The sequence below is a fragment of the Eleutherodactylus coqui genome, chromosome 6, assembly GCF_035609145.1.
Source record: "Eleutherodactylus coqui strain aEleCoq1 chromosome 6, aEleCoq1.hap1, whole genome shotgun sequence".
NCBI lineage: Eukaryota > Metazoa > Chordata > Amphibia > Anura > Eleutherodactylidae > Eleutherodactylus > Eleutherodactylus coqui.
In genome coordinates, this window is record NC_089842.1 from 193,912,056 (window position 1) to 193,936,461 (window position 24,406).

General features: G+C 46.2%; 1 protein-coding gene across 5 annotated transcripts in view; it reads left to right on the plus strand.

Moving 5' to 3' along the window:
* Positions 1-24,406, plus strand: part of GANC (glucosidase alpha, neutral C) — a 104,505-nt gene that overhangs the window by 53,607 nt on the left and 26,492 nt on the right. For all 5 annotated transcript variants that reach the window (XR_010793222.1, XM_066608546.1, XM_066608543.1 and 2 more), the window contains 3 exons: positions 558-701; positions 1,990-2,086; positions 21,364-21,465. Coding sequence is in view for 4 of the 5 variants with exons in the window: in XM_066608546.1 (XP_066464643.1) it covers positions 558-701; positions 1,990-2,086; positions 21,364-21,465 (343 nt within the window). In the remaining variant the exon portion in view is untranslated. The remainder of the gene's footprint in view (positions 1-557; positions 702-1,989; positions 2,087-21,363; positions 21,466-24,406) is intronic.

The window sequence follows — 24,406 nt, forward strand, 5'->3', positions numbered from 1 at the left end:
ACGAAAAAAAAGACAGAATTGCATTTTTCTGGGTCATCCCGTCTCCAATTAAAATCGATTTAAAGATGTACCTTAAAATGGTGCCAATAAAAATTACAATTTGCTCCGCAAAAGTCACACAGAACAAAGTTAACATAAGTTTTACTGCACTCTGAATATGGCTGTAACCCCCCCCCCCCCCTAAAAAAAAAAAAAAAAAAAAAATATATATATAGTACGATTTGCATGCGAATGCAATGCATTTTCTAGTATTTTACTATTGGAACCACTTGTGATTTCTTTTTAAACGCACTTGAAAAATGCATGTGACTCTGATGCAAGTCACATTTTTTTAAGGCAAAAACACGAGACATGCATCAAAATTACAGGGGAATAGCAGGAAAAACAGATTTTCACTGACTGATATTGCATCGTAGATCATTAACTCCTGATCCCTGCCGCCAATGTCCAGATGTGTTGTTTCAAGCTGTCAGCAGATTTTGGCAAATATTCATAAAGGGTTTAAAGATTGCATTATTAATCCATTTCTTATTGGTTGGTATATCTTCATCTTCCAGAATTCAACTAATATCTTATTTATTTGGAATGATATGAATGAGCCTTCAGTATTTGGATCATGTGAAGGGACTATGCCAAAGGAAGCCGTGCACCACCAGGGATGGAACCATCGAGATCTTCATAACCTGTATGGCTTTTACCAGGTGCTGTATGAGTGACTAAAACTGTTTGACTGCTTAGGCTGGGGTCACATGGGACATATTCCCGGCGGAAATCTCGCGGATTGGCCGTGCCGAAAAACTGCAAGATTTCCGCCGGAAAAGCGCTGCTTCAAAACCTGCGAGACAAAAAAATTGACATGCTGCGGCCCGGGAGTCCACGCCGTAGCACCAGCTTCTGCCGCGACGGATTGGCCGTCCCTTGTGGACAGGATTTTTGACAAATCTTGTCCACATGGCTGGCCAACACCAGGATTAGTGGCCGCAGGCGGATTTGCTGCAGCGTAAATCCAGACGGAATTTCCACGGCAAATCCGCCCTGTGTGAACACAGCCTTAGTATTTTGGTTTAAAACATTATAAAATTAATTATTTACATTTTGTGGACAGCTTTAGGGCTCGTTCAGACCACAATTTCATTCAGTTGTTTGACTCTGTCTGACAATGTAAAAGTGGAAGTGCTGGATCTGGCACATACCAGACCTGAATGGCACCAGACAGACCTCATTAACAATAATTGAGTCTGTCTTGACTTTCATCTGATATCGCTTTTGCCCATGTGAAATTAGCTTAAGAAACTGAAAAAAAACTTCACCCTCAGAGTACAGCAATCCAAAAGGTGAACATCAGCTATGTGCGCAAAGGCCCCAAACACATCTGGTCATGAAAAGGTTAAATAGATTTTCTGATGCTTTTTTTTCTAAATCTAGACCTCTAATTCATGAATAATAGGAGACTTTTGTCAATACAATGGTCACTGACCTGATTGCTACTGAATGTTAGTAAAGTGGCACAACCGCTGTGGGCACTCCCTTTCTGCACAATGTACAGATGTCCCATACATTGCACAGAGAGAGGTGAAGACCCATGTATGGACCTATGTGCTGCTGGTCTCCCCGGCGGTGCGGCAAGCTGCTTGAGAATTCTCCCCACTGTCATCTCCCTGCTCGGCTTTGAATTCCCCCGCCATCAGCGCTGTGTAAGCAAGTGCTGTGATTGGGTCGAGTGCCAGCCAATCACAGCCGGCGCTCAATCATTCACAGCCATTCAGTATATATTCGGCTATATGAAATCCCATACACATCCAATACAAACAATGAAATGAAATACAGCAGAAGCCATGCATGAATATTGTAGAGTTGCATGACTTTTCATTGAACAGTTTTGCTGTCTGTGGAGTATAATAAACTTTGAGTTTTTGTTTTAGATGTTCCTGTATGTAGCTTTATCTAACTTTTTAGCTTACCTGCGTTTAAAATCTCATTGTTCCTTAGCAAATGTCTTCGTCTGACGGTCTAATTCAGCGTTTAGGAGGAAAGGAAAGACCATTTGTTCTGACGCGGTCTTTCTTTGCTGGGTCTCAGCGTTATGGTAAGTTTTGCAGTTTTCTCCACAGTATATATCTCAACATTTTTAGTTACACCAAATTTCCTCCCTACAATTACCTGCACAAATTTCTGAATCAATCTGGCCAACACAATAGATTGTTCATCAATCCTGCTGATTGTGCCAGTACTGGCCAGCATACTAATGTATATGGAGCAGTCCAGTCATCCTCTTACGTCTGTCACAGGGAGGAAGTAGGGTCAGGCATGTTTCCTGAAGTGTCTGGTGGCATTTTATTTCCCTTTGCCACTGAAATAAATAATGGAAGCTGTATTAAGAGCAGCATGCATGTTTATGCTATTCAGTCAACAGTTATTTGATATGTATATGGCCATCTTAAGCCCCAAAACATGCTGGCCCCAGCCAATGGACAAAATTTCCTTGGCCATCTATATATATAAAATTGAATGTATGCGTGTCTGTCTGCGTGTCTGTCTGCGTGTCTGTCTGTTTGTCCTTTATGCGCTACTACACCATTCATCCGATCGCCATGAAACTTTGGGAAGTTGTTGAGTACACTCCTGGGAAGATTATAGGCATAGTACAACTATCCTATGATAAATGGCGCGCGTGCGAGCGTCGCCAACAGTTATGCCCCCCCCCACGTAGATCGTTCGATTTCCATCATTGCCACTAATTCTCTCACTTCCCGATAGCATAGAAACATGAAATTTGGCACAAGCATTGATTATATCACAAATAGGAAAAGCTAATGGGTCCCAACTCGATCATTCAATTCTAGCGCAAAAGAACTAGCGTCCAAATTTTACGTACGGAATCTAATTTTCTCACCTCCCAATGTCATAGAAACTTGAAATTTGGCACGAGCATTGATTATGTCATAAATAGGAAAAGTTAATGGGTCCAAACTCAATTATTCAATTCTAAGCGCAAAAGAATTAGCGTCCAAATTTTACGTACGGAAGCTAATTTTCTCGCTTCCCAATATCATAGAAACTTGAAATTTGGCATGAGCATTGATTATGTCATAAATAGGAAAAGTTAATGGGTCCTAACTCGATTATTCAATTCTAAGCGCCAAAGAATTAGCGTCCAAATTTTACATACGGAATCTAATTTTCTCGCTTCCCAATATCATAGAAACTTGAAATTTGGCATGAGCATTGATTATGTCATAAATAGGAAAAGTTAATGGGTCCCAACTTGATTATTCAATTCTAAGCGCAAAAGAATTGGTGTCGAAATTTTATGTACGGAATCTAATTCTCTCACTTCCTGATGTCATATATATATATATATATATATATATGTAAATGAATGACTGTCTGTCTGTCTGTTCTTTATGCATTACTACACCATTCATATAATCGCCATGAAACTTTGGGAAGTTGTTGAGTACACTCCTCCAAAGATTACTGGCATAGTACATCTATCCTACGATAGGTGGCGCGCGTGCGAGCATCGTCGACAGTTATGCCCCCCAGACAAAGATCGTTTGATTTCCATCTCAAGCACGAAAGCAAAAGGCATTACGAGCAACGGAATGCATGTTCAACTACAAAATGATGCATCCGCTGAACGTTTCGCAAGACAATTGCTGGATATTGAGAATCCTGAGGTAAAATGAAAGCTGTGCTGTGATTGGTTGCTATATATTATACTGCTGAGGTAACTTGAAAGCTGCGCTGTGATTGGTTGTTATCTAGATATATAAAAATGAATGTATGTATGTCTGTCTTCGCAGCAACGTGCGACGGGTAAGCTAATATGTAATAAAACATTATGCTGCTGTAGGTTGATGGTTGCTACAGGGTTCCACCTGTCTCTGCCCCTATTTGCAGTGGCCATGAGATCATTGGCAGTGGTGGTTCAGCAAGCAGTCTATGAGCAATAAAGGGGTATTCCCATCTCGGGAGGCCTACTTTAATGTGTTCAAAATCATAAGACAATGCACTCACCCATAAGATGATTATATCTAAAGTGCTCCATTCTCCAGATATAGATTTTTCTGTCCTCTGATTGTTTGCTGTTCTCCGGATGACTAACCACTAGAGATGAGCGAGCGTACTCGGAAAAGCACTACTCGCTCTAGTAATTTGCTTTATCCGAGTATCGCTGTGCTCGTCCCTGAAGATTCGGGTGCCGCTGCGGCTGACAGGTGAGTCGCAGCGGGGAGCAGGGGAGAGCGGGCGGGAGAGAGGGAGAGAAAGATCTCCCCTCCGTTCCTCCCCGCTCTCCCCTGCAGCTCCCCGCTCCGTGCCGGCACCCGAATCTTCAGGGACGAGCACAGCGATACTCGGATAAAGCAAATTACTCGAGCGAGTAGTGCTTTTCCAAGTACGCTTGCTCATCTCTACTAACCACCTCTTCTATGCAAAGAATAGCAAAGAACAGTCGTAGCTGGAGGCCAGGCTTAAAGCTAGTGTGCATGGGCTCCTGATACACCAGGCAACAGCTTTCAATGAAAGAAATGTGCGTTGGCCTTCTCTGCTATTTCTTTCCATAGAAAAAAATGGGGCTCACTAGTAGGAAAATTTTATGTGTAGATTCATCCTGAATTGTAGTTTTTGTTTCTCCAATATAATTTCCATCAGAGTTTCTTGTACACTGTATCATGCATACCATGGAGTACATAGATGTTGAAAAAAAATTACAAAAATAAGTTAAAAAAAATTACAGGATGAAATAAAAATATATTTTTATAAAAAAGTAAATGATCCACTGCCGAGCCAACCATTAACCTTATGCGCCCTGTGATTCGAGACTATACAAATTATATATAACAAAATGTCTGAAACAAAATGAGGAACCTATTCCTTTACTTTATTTAGCCTAAATATATTTAATTTAAAAATAATTAACTATATATTTTTAAAAAAACCAATTTGTTTGCTTTTTACTCCTAATAAAACTAAACAACAGAAAAAAAGTCAGGGAAAAAAGATATAAAAAAATAGCCCTATATGTCACGGAAAAGAAAATGCAGGAAAAATAATATTGGTAGCTGAAGAAAAAATATAGGGCAGTAAACCCACCACATGGGTAAAATCCCTAAAAAGTGTCTGGTCCTTTAAGAACTGAAACTCCCTTTTAACAGCTGGCTGCAGTGGTCACGTGGGTAAACAACCTATGTCACCACTACTGCCTGAAATAAATAGAGACCGGAGCTACTCCCAGTGGCGTAAAAGCAGCGCGCAGCGAGAGGTGAGTATTATTGGGCTTTTATATGTGCCGTGTTCCCCCACTGCCACCCATGTGTGTAAAATCAGAAGACCTCTTCCACTTAGCCCTCAGTTATATGTCCTTTTATCTGGACACTTCATACCCATAAACCTTTTCTGTGATTTCCTAATCATCACCTCTCCCGTTTCATCTTCGCAAACCTATAACTCCAGTTTATGATTATTTAGTTTCAAATGATTTTATAACATTTTCAAAATATAGCAGTATATTAGCTAGAAATGTACCCCACGCAGGGGGATCTCAAAGTAAAACAGTTTATAAAACAAAACATAACATAATACATATTGATAGAAAATCTAGGCTATAACTTCATGTTAAAGCCGGCTGTCCACGGGCGATGCGGTATTTGGCCACCGCCAAATCTCTGACGGTCAGCCCTATCTAATAGATAGGCTGACCTCGGAGAATCGGGGCAATTCGCAGCATGAATTGCCCACCGCGAGCGGAGAATCGCAATGGTTTGCCGCCGGCAAAATCACTGCCGTGGACAGGGGGCCTTATTATGTCACATAATTCTACAGCTAAACTCTGTTGCCCTCTGTTCCATTCATAGCATTTCTGTAGGCCTCCTCGAGCCACTGCCCCCTCCATTTCACCGCTGTAGGGCTTCTGTTGTCCCCAGAGCTCCCAAAAAATCAGACCATGGCTGCCATATTTTCAAGAATAACTACATCCTATCTTCCTTGATAGCGGAAAGCTTCTAGTACACCATCATTTTTGAGATTCTAGCCTTGACCGGACCAATCCGCAGTATTGGTGATAACCATTGTGAAGCTATATAGACTCTGGTGGCCATGCATATATTTTGCGCCAATTTATGTTGCTCATTGTTGAAGCCTGACTGTTTATCCGCTAGCAAACATGTCGCAGGGGCCCAAGCAAAAGGTTTGCCGATCACCGAGGAGACAAGGCAAGCGACCTGCCCCAAGAGTGATCTTACCTTTGGGCAGGTACACCAGGTGTGCACAGTAGAACCCAGTTCAGCGCATCCCCAGAAACAGCACAATGAGCGGTTCTGGATAAATTTGCTAATGATTTCGGGAACCATATAGGACCTATGTAGGACCTTAACCCTTTGCAATCCAATTTTGGATTCAGGGTTTCCTAGGGGGCTTTCTCTTTCTGCCATTATACAATGGCGCCATCTCCTGGCTAGAGTCAGTACTGCGGTATGGGACATGCTGGAGAGACCCCCGATAACAGAGCGGCCAGTAAAATACAGTAAGAATACCCTGCTGGACGTCTTCCGACATCGGAGATGTACAGTCTTCAATTAAAATGTCTGAAGACGTCAGACAGTGGATTGGAAAGGGTTAATCGATGTCTCCGCCAATGACACCTGGTGGCTCCCCGCAGATGTGAATGTGCAACAATGATACCAACGTGGCAGAAATAAAGAGATATCGAGATCTTGTTCCCATTTTATCATAAATGGAAGTTTGCCATCTGGGGGGTTGGTTCATTGTTGCATAGAGGTAGGAGATAATTCTTGGTTGAAGGGGGTTCCACAGACAAAACCATTCAAATGTAGAATTGTTAGATATAGGGGTCGACGTAGGCAGTAGTGATTCGACATAACTGTGTAGCTGGTGAATCTCAAACAATTGGTTGTCAGGGACATCGTATTTCTCCAAATATCAAAGAGATGTGTCGTCAGTGGTGACAACAGACGTAGGGCTGATGCCTTGAAGCTCCTATCCCAGAAAACTGTATGTAGGCCTACAGGGGCTATCATAGAAGATTCCAGTTCTGCCCAAAGAGGTGCTCCAGTCCCAGCAAAAATTGTGGGGATCTGGGATAATTGGGCCGCCACAAAATACTTTTGGAAGTTGGGGACAGATAACCCGCCCAACCGTCTGTGATGGCGCATAATATTTTGGCGGATTCTAGGTCTCTTCCCTCCCCAAATAAATCAGAAGACGCGCGTTGGATATCTTTTAATTCAGCTGTGGGGATGTTAATGGTAAGATATCGGAAGAGGTACAGGAGACGTGGCAGTACCATCATTCTAATAGCATTTATGTGTCCAATCCAAGACAGGGTGGGTTGATCCCATTTTTTCAAGTCTGCCTTAATGGATTTAAATAATGGGGGGTAGTTCCACCTGTACAGTGAGGCCAGGTCAGGGGTAAGTTTTATGCCTAAATAGGTAAGATAGTAGGGGGGAGTGTGAAACCCAAAGTTAAAGGAGATGTCCCGCGCCGAAACGGGTTTTTTTTTTTTTTAAACCCCCCCCCCCCGTTCGGTGCGAGACAACCCCGATGCAGGGGTTAAAAAAACCACCCGCACAGCGCTTACCTGAATCCCGGCGGTCCGGCGTCTTCATACTCACCTGCTGAAGATGGCCGCCGGGATCCTCTGTCTTCGTGGACCGCAGCTCTTCTGTGCGGTCCACTGCCGATTCCAGCCTCCTGATTGGCTGGAATCGGCACGTGACGGGGCGGAGCTACACGGAGCCGCTCTCTGGCACGAGCGGCTCCATAGAAGACTGCTGAAGACCCGGACTGCGCAAGCGCGGCTAATTTGGCCATCGGAGGCCAAAAATTAGTCGGCACCATGGAGACGAGGACGCTAGCAACGGAGCAGGTAAGTAAAAAACTTTTTATAACTTCTGTATGGCTCATAATTAATGCACAATGTATATTACAAAGTGCATTATTATGGCCATACAGAAGTGTATAGACCCACTTGCTGCCTCGGGACAACCCCTTTAAGGTCACGTATTTAAATGCTGTGCTTTTCCTCTTATTTGTCATGCTGCCTTCTTAAAACGTAAATGTATCACACTGTCTCTGTTCTGTTGTGTATAAATATTTCCTCAGGTATAATCTGACTAAGCTTGGTGACGGGGCATTAACTAGCTTTAAAAGCTTACGTATATAATTTTTCTGGTTAGCTTATAAAGGTATCAACTCAATAATGCTTTTGTCTTTTTTATACAAGAGTATTTAACATTACTGAGATTTTTCTGGTTAACGCAGTACCACACTATTTTTGCTCTACAGCTGTATACAGATGACACCCTTGTTTATGATGGTTCTCTGGCTTTTCTTTTGAGCATTAATAGACGTCTTTGGAGCGTTCTTGAGACTGCAGATCAACTGTTCCAAGTCAGCCATGTTCCTATTTTTCCAGAATTATTGCCCCAAGTTGCCTCTGCCAGTATCAGTTCAAATTGTAGAGCAGTTTAAATATTTTGGAGTCTTGATCTCTCGGATGTCAGTAAGTTTGCTTACTTAACCCCTTAGTGACGGCGCTATTGTAAAACTACGTAATGCTGTTGCAGGACGTGTATGGAGGGAGGTAGCTGCGCTATCTCCCTCCATACAGCCCGGGCGTCAGCTGTTTATTACAGCTGACACCCGCGGGCAATAGCCGTGCTCGACCGTTCGGCCGATCGCGGCTATTAACCCTTTAAATGCCGCTCTCAATTCTGACAGCGGCATTTAAATCCCCCGAGCGCTGTTCGGGGGTCCCGCATGGTCCCCCCGCGGTGAGATCGGGGGAGCCGTGCAGGTGTCATGGCAGCCGGGGGCCTAATGAAAGGCCCCAGGGCTGCCTTAACAGACTGCCTATCAAGCCATCCACACAGGGTGGCTTGATAGACTGCCTGTCAAAAAGCAGTATGAGGTAATGCTATAGCATTACGTCATACTGCAGGAGCGATCAAAGCATCGCATGTTAAAGTCCCCCAGGGGGACTTCAAAGTAAAGTAAAAAAAAAAATCAATAAAGGTTTTTTAATTGTTAAAAAAAAAAAGTTATAAAAGTTTAAATCACCCCCCTTTTGCCATATCTATTATTAAGAAATCTAAATCATAAAATAAAAATATGTATTTGATATCGCCGCGTCCGTGAAAGTCCGATCTATCAAAGTAGTGCATTATTTTTTCTGCACGGTGAACGTTGTCCGGAAAAAAAAATAAAGAACACCAGAACACCAGAAATACACTTTTTTAGTTACCCTGTCTCCCAGAAAAAACGCAATAAAAAGCGATCAAAAAGTCGTATGTATTCCAAATTGATACTATCGGAAACTACAGTACATCCCGCAAAAATATGAGCCCTTGCTCAACTACATCGACGGAAAAATAAAAAAGTTATCGCGCACAAAATGACCGCAGAAAATAATTGAAAAAAATGAAATATCTTTCAAAAAAATACAAGTGCTACAGCAAAAACAATACTATACAAGTTTGGTATCGTAGTAATCGTACTGACCCATAGAATAAAAATATCAGGTCGTTTTTGTTGCAGTTTGTGCGCCGTAGAAACAGGACGCACCGAAAGATGGTGGAATGTCGTTTTTTTTCCATTTCTCTCCACTTAGAATTTTTTTAAAGTTTTTCAGTAAATTATATGGTACAATAAATAGTGCCATTGAAAAATACAACTCATCCCGCAAAAAACAAGCCCTCATACAGCAACTTCGATGGATAAATAAAGGAGCTACGATTTTTTAAAAGGGAGTAGGAAAAAACAAAAATGGAAAAAAGCAAAAAAGGTCCGTCACTAAGGGGTTAAACTTTGACTCCCTTATAAACACTACTGAATGCCAGATGAAGGCCTGGCTTCATCTATGCCAGTAAATGGTGGATCACATTAACTTGTTCAAAATTATTTACCTTCCGAAATGTCTCTATTTTTTCTAATTTTTGCTGTAGTGGTGATTAAGAAATTGTACAAAAGGTAGATTGGCTGCAATCCTTCTTTTGTCAGGGAAGACTACCCAGGTTCAATCTGTTGTCATTTCAGGCCTTTAGATAAGGGGGTTTGGCAGCTCCCAACCTATATCATTATTTTTTTTTAGCTATGCAATTAGTATATGCTTATTGGTTGATAGACATTGATCTGAGCAGGGGCCATCATGGGTTCCTACGAGGGTCTAACCAATCGTCTGTACTGTTATAGCTCCATCCTTGCTGTGTTGCTTCCCGACTAAACGATCACTAAGGTTCGGAAAGTGGCACACAGATTGATGCGGAGTAATACCTTATTCTTCAAGTACCCCGTATGGGTAAACCTTTACCTCTTGCATTTCTTCTCATGTCTATGTGTGACAGGAAGCTTAGTGTTCTTCTTTTTTTTAAATTTATTTAAAGCTTTTTCTTAATCCAATATACGGATCCCACTAGGGAATCAACATAATTAACAATAGTTTTAGTAGTATAAACAATTAATAAATGCAGATCGTGGCACACTCTGACAAAGGATGAGAGATGGTACAATCCTCTAAAAGAAGAGTCCGCAGTCTGTAACTATAACATTTGGATTTAGATTTGCCATATAGTTCTAAGTATCCCGATAAGGAAAAAGAAAGACAAGTTTGCATAACTTTAGATAAGCATTCAAGTTGTCGGAGTGTACCACTAATCAAACAACTTAAACATGTGAACAGACGGAAAAGACCGTTACTTAAAGAAAATATAGAGTAGAACTACCAGAAGAGGGGGTAAAGTGGAAGAGGAAAAGAGAGGAAGAAGGGAAAGGCTGGGGAACCACAAAAAAAAGGAAGAAGTGGGGAATGGAGAGAAGGGCCAGGGTCTATATTGAGTGCGCCTAGAAAGTCCCTGTTTCTTTTCTCCTGTCACTTCCTCTATTCTTCACAGCTGGTATCTCAGGCAGAAACTAAGATTACATGGTATTCTTGTGTGTGTTGAAAACTATAACATGGTCCCGCTCTGCCGCCTGGAGACCGCTGTCACGCTAAAGCTTCTGAATCCCATCCCTTTCCCTAGCTTCCGTCTACCTGGCCTGCCGGCAGTTTTCCGAGGACTAGAGACTAGAGATGAGCGAGCACCAAAATGCTTGGGTGCTCGTTACTCGAGACAAACTTTTCGCGATGCTCGAGGGTTCGTTTCGAGTAACGAACCCCATTGAAGTCAATGGGCGACCCGAGCATTTTTGTATATCGCCGATGCTCGCTAAGGTTTTCATTTGTGAAAATCTGGGCAATCCAAGAAAGTGATGGGAACGACACAGCAACGGATAGGGCAGGCGAGGGGCAACATGTTGGGCTGCATCTCAAGTTCACAGGTCCCACTATTAAGCCACAATAGCGGCAAGAGTGGGCCTCCCCCCCCCCCCCCCCCAACAACTTTTACTTCTGAAAAGCCCTCATTAGCAATGGATACCTTAGCTAAGCACCACACTACCTCCAACAAAGCACAATCACTGCCTGCATGACACTCCGCTGCCACTTCTCCTGGGTTACATGCTGGCCAACCCCCCCCCCCTGCACGACCCAGTGTCCACAGCGCACACCAAATTGTCCCTGCGCAGCCTTCAGCTGCCCTCATGCCACGCCACACTCATGTCTATTTATAAGTGCGTCTGCCAGAGGAACCGCAGGCACACACTGCAGAGGGTTGGCACGGCTAGGCAGCGACCCTCTTTAAAAGGGGCGGGGCGATAGCCCACAATGCTGTACAGAAGCAATGAGAAATCCAATCCTGTGCCACCTCCATCTGGAGCTGCACACGTGGGCATAGCAATGGGGAACCTATGTGCCACACACTATTCATTCTGTCAAGGTGTCTGCATGCCCCAGTCAGACCACGTTTTTTTATAAATAGTCACAGGCAGGTACAACTGGGAATCCCCAACTCCGCAATGGGAATTCCGTGTGCACCCACAGCATGGGTGGCTCCCTGGAACCCACCCGCTGTACATAAATGTATCCCATTGCAGTGCCCTGGACTGCAGAGCTAACATCAGATGAAATGCAGGTGGACTTCGGCCCACACTGCATGCCCCAGTCAGACTGGGGTTCTTTAGAAGTGGACACAGATGCATTTACAACTCCCTGTGGACCCACAGCATGGGTGGCTCCCTGGAACCCACCGGCGGTACATAAATATATCCCATTGCACTGCCCATCACAGCTGAGGTAATAATGTCATGTTTAATGCAGGTGGGCTTCGGCCCACACTGCATGCCCCAGTCAGACTGGGGTTCTTTAGAAGTGGACACAGATGCATTTACAACTCCCTGTAGACCCACAGCATGGGTGGGTGCCAGAAAGCCACCGGCGGTACATAAATATATCCCATTGCATTGCCCATCACAGCTGAGGTAATAATGTCATGTTTAATGCAGGTGGGCTTCGGCCCACACTGCATGCCCCAGTCAGACTGGGGTTCTTTAGAAGTGGACACAGATGCATTTACAACTCCCTGTGGACCCACAGCATGGGTGGCTCCCTGGAACCCACCGGCGGTACATAAAAATATCCCATTGCATTGCCCATCACAGCTGAGGTAACAATGTCATGTTTAATGCAGGTGGGCTTCGGCCCACACTGCATGCCCCAGTCAGACTGGGGTTCTTTAGAAGTGGACACAGATGCATTTACAACTCCCTGTGGACCCACAGCATGGGTGGGTGCCAGGAAGCCACCGGCGGTACATAAATATATCCCATTGCATTGCCCATAACAGCTGAGGTAATAATGTCATGTTTAATGCAGGTGGGCTTCGGCCCACACTGCATGCCCCAGTCAGACTGGGGTTCTTTAGAAGTGGACACAGATGCATTTACAACTCCCTGTGGACCCACAGCATGGGTGGATGCCAGGAAGCCACCGGCGGTACATAAATACATCCCATTGCAGTGCCCAACACAGCTGATGTAACGTCAGCTGTAATGCAGGTGGGCTAAAAATTAATTTGATTACACTGTAGGCAAGGGCCCCCAAAAATTGGTGTATCAACAGTACTAATGTACATCAGAAAAATTGCCCATGCCCAACCAAGAGGGCAGGTGAAACCCATTAATCGATTTGGTTAATGTGGCTTAATTGGTAACTAGGCCAGGAGGCAGCCCAGTTAAAATAAAAATTGGTTGAGGTGAAAGTTTCAACACTTTAATGAGCATTGAAACGTATAAAAATTGTTTAGAAAAATTATATGACTGAGCCTTGTGGGCCTAAGAAAAATTGCCCGTTCGGCGTGATTATGTGAGGTTTCAGGAGGAGGAGGAGGAATATTATACACAGATTGATGAAGCGAAAAGGTCCCCTTTTTTGATGGGGATACAGAACGATGCTTCCATCCGCGGGTGCAGCCTATGTATTGCTTAGGTATCGCTGCTGTCCACTGGTGGAGAAGAGAAGTTTGGGGAAATCCAGGCTTTGTTCATCTTGATGAGTGTTAGCCTGTCGGCACTGTCGGTTGACAGGCGGGTACGCTTATCTGTGATGATTCCCCCAGCCGCACTAAACACCCTCTCTGACAAGACGCTAGCCGCAGGACAAGCAAGCACCTCCAGGGCATACAGCGCGAGTTCAGGCCACGTGTCCAGCTTCGACACCCAGTAGTTGTAGGGGGCAGAGGCGTCACGGAGGACGGTCGTGCGATCGGCTACGTACTCCCTCACCATCCTTTTACAGTGCTCCCGCCGACTCAGCCGTGACTGGGGAGCGGTGACACAGTCTTGCTGGGGAGCCATAAAGCAGTCAAGAGCCTTAAAGAGTGTTGCCCTGCCTGTTCTGTACATGCTGCCTGATCTCCGCGCCTCCCCTGCTACCTGGCCCTCGGAACTGCGCCTTCGGCCACTAGCGCTGTCGTATGGGAATTTTACCATCAGTTTGTCCGCCACGGTCCTGTGGTATAGTAACACTCTCGAACCCCTTTCCTCTTCGGGTATGAGAGTGGAAAGGTTCTCCTTATACCGTGGGTCGAGCAGTGTGTACACCCAGTAATCCGTAGTGGCCAGAATGCGTGTAACGCGAGGGTCACGAGAAAGGCGTCCTAACATGAAGTCAGCCATGTGTGCCAGGGTACCTGTACGCAACACATGACTGTCCTCACTAGGAAGATCACTTTCAGGATCCTCCTCCTCCTCCTCCTCCTCCTCCTCAGGCCATACACGCTGAAAGGATGACAGGCCAGCAGCATGTGTACCCTCACCAGTGGGCCAAGCTGTCTCTTCCCCCTCCTCCTCATCTTCCTCCTCCTCCTCCTCCTCACCGCGCTGAGATATAGACAGGAGGGTGCTCTGACTATCCAGCGACATACTGTCTTCCCCCGGCTCTGTTTCCAAGCGCAAAGCGTCTGCCTTTATGCTTTGCAGGGAACTTCTCAAGAGGCATAGCAGAGGAATGGTGACGCTAATGATTGCAGCATCGCCGCTCACCACCTGGGTAGACTCCTCAAAGTTTCCAAGGACCTGGCAGATGTCTGCCAACCAGGCCCACTCTTCTGAAAATAATTGAGGAGGCTGACTCCCACTGCGCCGCCCATGTTGGAGTTGGTATTCCACTATAGCTCTACGCTGCTCATAGAGACTGGCCAACATGTGGAGCGTAGAGTTCCACCGTGTGGGCACGTCGCACAGCAGTTGGTGCACTGGCAGATTAAACCGATGTTGCAGGGTTCGCAGGGTGGCAGCGTCCCTGTGGGACTTGCGGAAATGTGCGCAGAGCCGGCGCACCTTTCTGAGCAGGTCTGACAAGCGTGGGTAGCTTTTCAGAAAGCGCTGAACCACCAAATTAAAGACGTAGGCCAGGCATGGCACGTGCGTGAGGCTGCCGAGCTGCAGAGCCGCCACCAGGTTACGGCCGTTGTCACACACGACCATGCCCGGTTGGAGGCTCAGCGGCGCAAGCCAGCGGTCGGTCTGCTCTGTCAGACCCTGCAGCAGTTCGTGGGCCGTGTGCCTCTTATCTCCTAAGCTGAGTAGTTTCACCACGGCCTGCTGACGCTTGCCCACCGCTGTGCTGCCACGACGCGCGACACCGACTGCTGGCGACGTGCTGCTGCTGCTGACACATCTTGATTGCGAGACAGAGGTTGCGTTGGAGGAGGAGGAGGAGGAGGAGGGTGGTTTAGTGGAGGAAGCATACACCGCTGCAGATACCAGCACCGAGCTGTGGCCCGCAATTCTGGGGGTGGGTAGGACGTGAGCGGTCCCAGGCTCTGACTCTGTCCCAGCCTCCACTAAATTCACCCAATGTGCCGTCAGGGAGATATAGTGGCCCTGCCCGCCTGTGCTTGTCCACGTGTCCGTTGTTAAGTGGACCTTGAGAGTAACCGCGTTGGTGAAGGCGCGCACAATGTTGCGGGAGACGTGGTCGTGCAGGGCTGGGACGGCACATCGGGAAAAATAGTGGCGACTGGGAACTGAGTAGCGCGGGGCCGCCGCCGCCATCATACTTTTGAAGGACTCCGTTTCCACAACCCTATACGGCAGCATCTCCAGGCTGATAAATTTGGCTACGTGCACGTTTAACGCTTGAGCGTGCGGGTGCGTGGCGGCGTACTTGCGCTTGCGCTCAAACACTTGCGCTAGCGACGGCTGGACGGTGCGCTGAGAGACATTGGTGGATGGGGCCGAGGACAGCGGAGGTGAGGGTGTGGGTGCAGGCCAGGAGACGGTAGTGCCTGTGTCCTCAGAGGGGGGTTGGATCTCAGTGGCAGGTTGGGGCACAGGGGGAGAGGCAGCGGTGCAAACCCGAGGCGGTGAACCGCCTTCGTCCCACCTTGTGGGGTGCTTGGCCATCATATGTCTGCGCATGCTGGTGGTGGTGAGGCTGGTGGTGGTGGCTCCCCGGCTGATCTTGGCGCGACAAAGGTTGCACACCACTGTTCGTCGGTCGTCTGCACTCTCAGTGAAAAACTGCCAGACCTTTGAGCACCTCGGCCTCTGCAGGGTGGCATGGCGCGAGGGGGCGCTTTGGGAAACAGTTGGTGGATTATTCGGTCTAGCCCTGCCTCTACCCCTGGACACCGCACTGCCTCTTGCAACCTGCCCTGCTGCTGCCCTTGCCTCCCCCTCTGAAGACCTGTCCTCAGTAGGCGTAGCAAACCAGGTGGGGTCAGTCACCTCATTGTTCTGCTGCTCTTCCTCAGAATCCTCGGTGCGCTCCTCCCTCGGACTTAATGCCCTTACTACTACCTCACTGATAGACAACTGTGTCTCATCGTCGTCGGCCTCCTCACCCACTGAAAGGTCTTGAGACAGTTGCCGGAAGTCCCCAGCCTCATCCCCCGGACCCCGGGAACTTTGCAATGGTTGGGCATCAGTCACGATAAACTCCTCTGGTGGGAGAGGAACCACTGCTGCCCAATCTGAGCAGGGGCCCGAGAACAGTTCCTGGGAGTCTGCCCGCTCCTCAGAATGTCTCATTTTCATGGAGTGAGGAGGCTGGGAGGAAGGAGGAGCAGCAGCCAGAGGATTCTGAGTTGCAGCAGTGGACGGCGCAGAACTGTGGGTGGACGATAGGTTGCTGGAAGCACTTTCTGCCATCCACGACAGGACCTGCTCACACTGCTCATTTTCTAATAAAGGTCTACCGCGTGGACCCATTAAATGTGCTATGAATGTGGGGACGCCAGAAACGTGCCTCTCTCCTAATCCCGCAGCAGTCGGCTGCGATACATCTGGATCAGGAGCTCGGCCTGTGCCCACACCCGGACTAGGGCCTCCGCGTCCTTGGCCGCGCCCACGTCCTCTAGGCCTACCCCTACCCCTCAGCATGCTGTATTACCAGTAATGCAGAAACAGAACGCTGTAATTAAATGTGCCGCTTATTGGCCTGTGGTTGGAGGCTGACTTCGCTTACGGAACGCCAGGAAATAATTTGGCGCACGCCTGCTGTAACACTTAGCTGGCTGCGTATTTATTTGTAGAACTACTACACCCAGCACACACAGACCCAGAACACTGAGCACAGTGACAGGCAGGCCAAATAGATTTTTTGCCCAATATTTTTTAGAAAAGGCCCACTGCGTATATTCAATCAATAATATATGTCTTCTGTCCCTGGAGTGTGTCACAGAACTGCAGAGTGTTGCACTGTTATTAACTGCAACAGAGCGGTGATTTCACAGCCAGGAAATAATTTGGCGCACGCCTGCTGTAACACTTATCTGGCTGCGTATTTATTTGTAGAACTACTACACCCAGCACGCACGGACCCAGAACACTGAGCACAGTGACAGGCAGGCCAAATAGATTTTTTGCCCAATATTTTTTTGGAAAGGACCACTGCGTATATTCAATCAATAATATATGTCTTCTGGCCCTGCCTCCACAATTCTGTCCCTGGAGTGTGTCACAGAACTGCAGAGTGTTGCACTGTTATTAACTGCAACAGAGCGGTGATTTCACAGCCAGGAAATAATTTGGCGCAAGCCTGCTGTAACACTTAGCTGGCTGCGTATGATTTTGTTGAAGTACTACACCCAGCACACACGGACCCAGAACACTGAGCACAGTGACAGGCAGGCCAAATAGATTTTTTGCCCAATATTTTTTTGAAAAGGACCACTGCGTATATTCAATCAATAATATATGTCTTCTGGCCCTGCCTCCACAATTCTGTCCCTGGAGTATTACTGCAGGGCGCAATGCTCTGCACGGCCGATATACCAAAAAAAAAAGTGCAACACTGCAAAAAGCAGCCTCCACACTACTGCACACAGTTAGATGTGGCCCTAAGAAGGACCGTTGGGGTTCTTGAAGCCTACAATAACTCCTAACGCTCTCCCTGCCTCCACACTTCTGTCCCTGGAGTATTACTGCAGGGCGCAATGCTCTGCACGGCCGATATACCAAAAAAAAAAAAAGTGCAACACTGCAAAAAGCAGCCTCCACACTACTGCACACGGTTAGATGTGACCCTAAGAAGGACCGTTGGGGTTCTTGAAGCCTACACTAACTCCTAACACTCTCCCTACAGCAGCTCCAACACGATAGCACTGTCCCTCAGCTATGTCACAACGCATCTGAGGCGAGCCGCGGGAGGGGCCGATTTTTATACTCGGGTGACACCTGATCTCGCCAGCCACTCACTGCAGGGGGGTGGTATAGGGCTTGAACGTCGCAGGGGGAAGTTGTAATGCCTTCCCTGTCTTTCAATTGGCCAGAACAGCGCGCTAACCTCTCAGAGATGAAAGTGAAAGTAACCCGAACATCGCGTGGTGCTCGTTACGAGTAACGAGCATCTCGAACACGCTAATACTCGAACGAGTATCAAGCTCGGACGAGTACGTTTGCTCATCTCTACTAGAGACCCATTAGATTATAAGTCCCCGCATCCATTTATACCTGTTCCGTTCTGTTTGGACATGAATTAAGTTCATACTTGCCACGATGTAATGTAAAGAAGGAATATAAGACCTTTGGGTCGTTTTGCCATACTATTCAACATCTCATCTCCATTTTACGCAAGTACCTCGATGTATTCATTCTAAGGGTGCATTCACACGAGCGTAGGCGTATTTACGTTCGCACGTGCGCAGCGTATAATCGCCGGAAAGAACGTTTTTCGGCGATCATGACCAGAGCTAGAAAGCGTATTATCGTTTGTTCCTACTTTGCAAACTATCTTTTCGGCCATCGAATATGCGTTGGCGCATATTTCGGTCGCGTATGTTCCGTTTTTTTTCGAATTGCCGTTTTTACGCGCTGTAAAATCGCCCATGCGAACGAATACATTCGAAACCAATGCCTCAGGTGGTCACGTATATACGATTGGGCGCAAAAACGCGCCGTTTATGCGCTCGTGTGAACGCACCCTCAGTGTGTTTTGTTTTGTTGACATAAAACCAATAAACATATTTTGAAAGAAAGCTATAACAGGGGTCCCAAGTATGGTACCAATAGTTATATTTGTTGTATAGGGAGGCTGTAGGTTCCTCCATCCACTGGATTTCCTCTACCATGTGTACCCACTGTGCCAAGAGAGGCAATGAGGGGGACTTCCAAAGAGCCAGGATACACAAGCGGGCCACATTAATAAGATGTTTAAGTATAGATTTGTGGTATTTAGGTAGAGGGAGATCTGAGAAATATAGTAGGAATAGGATTGGAGACTCAGGAACTTGCAGGTATAAAATTTAATATGAAATGGAGTGGACAGCCTTCCAAAAGTTGCAAATCAGGGGGCAATTCCAGAAGACATGTAGGTGGGTATCCACTTCTATACCACAGTGCCAACACAGTGTCAAGTGTTAGGAGGAAAAAAAATTGTACAGTTTAGAAAGCACCATGTACCAACACGGAGCTTAAAGCCTGCCTCTTGATATCTGCTGGCAATAGAAAATACTACTTCGGAGGTCCTTGCCTTAAGCTTACATCCTAGTTCCCTGAAATTGTTTTTAAGGAACTTCCACCTACCTCTTACTTTTTCATGGGTGCGAATGTGCACCATGACCACGGGTCCTCAGCGGCCCCTCCCAGAAATAATCTGTCAACCCGATCCGCAATGTGTTGAACTCGAGCGCCAGGAAGACAACACACTGTTTGGCAATTCCAGTCTTTGTGGCATATTGCCTTGTCTGTCCCCCTATTAATTGAGTCTCCCACTACCAGGACCTTTCTAGTCTGCTCTTCGCTTCTATTCCCTTCTTACTGGAGCAGACATTCCCTTGGCAGTCAGAGGCTATATCATACTGCAGTAGTGCTAACCTTGTAGTGGCATTCCCCTCATCTGCCAATCTTGCAAACTTGTTGGGGTGTGCCAGTTCAGGGCTAGACTCCCTGGCACTTTTCCCTCTACCTCTTGTTCTAACTGTCACCCAGCTAGTTGCCTGATCATCCAGCACTCCCAAACTACCATCCAGCCCTCACATCTGCCCCAGCTAGTTGCTGCTCAGTGAACAGCAAATTCCTTTCCATGTTGTCAATGAATTATACATTGTTACAAGCTGGTCATTTTGATCCGGGATCTGGGTTTCCAAATGTGCAACACGCTCATATCACATACATGTATGCGGTCCTTGAACATATGTTCCAGGACCGCATACATGGCACAAGATGTACACTAGACAGCATTGTCAGTTGTACAGCACATTCTTAATGGGGATTATACTGATAGATAAAAGTAATATATGCAAAAATTAAAAATAGATAAGCAGTAAATACATACAAGTGACTCTTTCAAAGTCCCTGAATCCAAAGTCACTAATCTCAAGTCACACACTCAAGAAACAGCACACTTTAGAAGACAGCACACATGCGAGTACGATTACATTTTTAATTATTCATATTTAAAATACATGTTCAGCGATGCAATGTGATTTTTTCACAAATCGCAACGCGCTCGCAGTAAACATTGCAATTTTACAAACGCAATATTGCCAAGTTTTTTGGACTAATACCCTGTTTCCCCGAAAATAAGACGCGTCTTATATTAATTTTTGCTCCCAAATATGCGCTGCGTCTTATTTTCAGGGGGTGTCTTATTTCGCCGCGGTGTCTTATTTCGCTGTGGCCGTTAATCCCTCAATAGGCCAGCTTTGTGGACGAAATTTCTCAGAAATCTCGTCCACATGGGACAGCAAATCTGTCACAGCAAAGCTGGGAGAAGCCGGTGTTGTGGTGCTGATTCACCGGCCACAGTAACGGAAAAGCGTGCAGCCAGGTTGCTTCAAAACAAGCGTCTGAGTGCCGTGGGTTTTGAAGCAGCGCTTTCCCGGCGGAAATCTCGCTGTTTATCGCTGTGGCCAAACCGCCAGATTTCCGCTGGAAATACGCTCTGTGAGAATCCAGCCTTAAGAATCCCACACAGGTTGCCTGACTCACACACAGAGCCATAAAAAAATAAGGGCTGTAAAGTAACGTACCTGTCTGCAGACAGAAGTTCCTGTACCACTTGTAAGCAGGGATGGTATTGCAGCTTCCGGCCACCAGGGGGAGCTCATCACAGCAGACATGTACAGCAGGAACAGAATGTACAGTATGGACTTTTCCAGCCAGCAAGGGGAGCTCACAACAGCACACTCGTACAGCACAGCAGGGACAGGATAACAGCAGACTGTCTGCAGATCTACCTATAAATCTGGAGGTAGGAGACAACGGGGATGGCAGCAGGGGACAGGCCTCTTGACTTGCCTGCACACTTTACTATGCCTTACTATCGGGGTGCCTTATTTTCAGGGGGTGCCTTATTTTCAGGGAAACAGGGTATTACACTCGCCCATGTGAATACACCCTTAATTTATTGTGTGCAGTGAAACATAAGGTATTTAGGTTGAACTTAAACTGGCTAAAATATGTTAAAGGTGTCAGTAGATACAGTAAATTCACCGCAAACATCAATTTACTGTATTTTAGGTGCCGCGTGGACTGGAGATAATAAAGCAGAATGGGAATATCTTAAAATTTCGGTACCAATGTTACTAACTCTCAGTGTGACCGGGATAACCTTTTGTGGAGGTAAATCAAACTACGTATAATGCAGTCACAAAAGTTGTTGTATTGTTATATAGTTACTTTGGATGGAAAAATACATGTGTCCATTAAAGGGATATTTCCAGAACTACAAATTATCATTTCTACACAAGAGAGGTGATAAGTGTCTAATTGGTGAGGGTGTAACTGCTGGGACCTGCATGATCACAAGAACAAGGATACCATGTCCCCCATTTGCCTGGAGCAGTTGTCAAGCATGCACATTGCTGCTCCATTCAGACTCTGGGACCACCGAAATCAAGTAAAGCACTCACCTATCTCTGACAGTCCCATAGAGTTTGAATGGAGCGGTAGCACTAGGAAGCCTGTAAAACAATAGGTCCCAGATGCACAAACTAACATATTTAAAGGGTTAGCAGCTAAGATCTGAGTTATCTCTGATGCTACTTTTAGAGGCAGGAGTCGTCTGTCAAAGGCAGCCGAAACCTACAGTGGAAAGAGCAGGCTCGTCTGCTGAGCTAGATCTGTACGCAGCATTTGCTGTGGACGTATATAGCTGTATGTGTGAGGAAGGGGTTAAAGGGGTATTCCCATCACGGAACTTGGCTCTCTGTTTCCAAACACCTGTCGGAAACAGCCGAGCTCTTCAAGCCTGCACTATTTGTGTAGTTCTTATGGAAGTGAATCAGAGCTACAGAAACAGTGTAGCAGAGCACACTACACTGTTTGCATGCCTCCCTGAGTTACGGTAACAACTTAGCACGTTGTGCTAGGCTGTTTCCGTATCTCCCATTTACTTCAATGAGCACTGCGCAAGCAGCGCTGGGCTGAAGCGCTCAGCTTTTTTTGTAGGCTCTGTCTGGTTGACCAGTGACTTAACCCCTTGAGTGGCAGGTTTCCTACCACCCTGTCGTGCCCACCAGGGCAGGTTTTTTAAAATGGTCTAATCATTAAATTTCAACTAATTTTGCAGTTGCGTCTCAAGAGCCATAACTTTTTCATTTTTCCATTGACATGGCCATATAAGGGCTTGCTTTTTGCGGGACAAGTTGTGATTTTTTAAACAGGGGGGAGGAAAAAAAGAAATGGGGAAAAATGAAAAAAAGGGGCCATGTCATTAAGGGGTTAAATAATGCATTAACTTCCTTCTCTGGGTCATTACGACGCACACAGATACCACATGTGTGATTGTATTTTTGATTTTTTACAAAGTAAAGGGAGACAAGTGTTTTTATTATTTTTTTATAATTTTTTATAAAAAAATTTTTTTATTTTTTTCCACAGGGACCCATCAGGACCCCTGATCACATTCCAGGGGTCCGATGGTGACAGCCCTTTACATGCTGCAGTGACAGCCCTTTACATGCTGCAGTCACATAGACTGCAGCATGTAAAGGGTTAATACAGCAGAGATCGGAGGTTTTCTCTGATCTCTGCTGTAAGAGCTAGTACCTAGCTGTCCTCTGACAGCCAAGCACCAAGCTCTACATGCCACAGAGACCATCGGCTTGCTTCTGACAAGCCGATGGTCTCTATGGCAACCTGTAAACAAAGCAGGAGATTGCCGACATATCGGCAATATCTTCTGCTGGTTTTTCAAAGCCCTTGCTTTGTTCTCTCTGGGTCTGTGCAGGCAGAGCACACTGTCACAGCTTTTGGCATTGTGCTCTGCAGCTCCCATAGTGATACATAGCCCGGAAATCTTCCGGGCTATGTTGCTATGAGCAGTGGAGCTTGTCCCGGAAAATTTCTGGGCGTGCCACTCAAGGGGTTAAAGGGGTTGTCTCACGCCGAAACGGTTTTTTTTTTAATTCAATAGGCCCCCCGTTCGGCGCGAGACAAACCCAAGGGATTGGTTTAAAAAAAAAAAAGTTTATTACTTACCCGAATCCCCGCGCTGCGGCGACTTCTTTCTTCCTTTACCAAGATGGCCACCGGGATCTTCACCCACGATGCACCGCGGGTCTTCTCCCATGGTGCACCGTGGGCTCTGTACGGTCCATTGCCGATTCCAGCCTCCTTATTGGCTGGAATCGGCACACGTGACGGGGTGGAGCTACGAGGACCAGCTCTCCGGCACGAGCGGCCCCATTCACCAGGGAGAAGACTGGACTGCGCAAGCGCGTCTAAAAACGCCAGAAGACAGCGAATTTAGACGGATCCATGGCAACGGAGCAGGTAAGTGAATAACTTCTGTATGGCTCATAATTAATGCACGATGTATATTACAAAGTGCATTAATATGGCCATACAGAAGTGCTGAACCCCACTTGATTTCACGAGACAACCCCTTTAAGCAACGGTTTTCTATCTCAGCTATGAAAAGTAAAGATAGAAATACCCCTTTAAGTTGAATAGCCTCCTAAATTTACATAAATACTGGGAAATTATTCACTTCGTTTAACCTATTAGGATACATAGATTTCAAGTTATATAGAGTAACATCTTAAGGGTGGCTTCACACAAGCATGTGCGTGTGCCGTACATAGTGTGCACCCACGTACGTGCACAAACGTGTGAATGCAGGTCCGCGTATTGCTTTCAATGGAGCCGCAGCTGATGCCGGTGGCTCCATTGAAAGCAATGGTCTGCCAGCACCCCTAATTGTTTTTTAGGGAAGAGCTTTAAATATAAGCTCTTCCCTGAAAAACAACCATTTTAGTGTAAATAAATAAATAAAAATATACGTACCTGTCCGCTGCTGCCGTGGCCCCACGGGGAATAAAGAGACGCTCAGCCAATCACAGGCAGCTCTCACCTGTCATTTATTCAGACAATCACAAGCAGATCTTTCAGCAGGCAGGGATTTTAATTCCCTGACTGCTGGAAGAATTGCATAGCAGATTCCAGAACAGCGCAGAGAGGACGCGGCTGAGCCCTGGCAGCTGAAGAAAGGTGAGTATGTGGTTTTTATTATTTTTAACACTTATTTGCCTTGTGTTTCAGGGAAGGGCTTATATTTAAA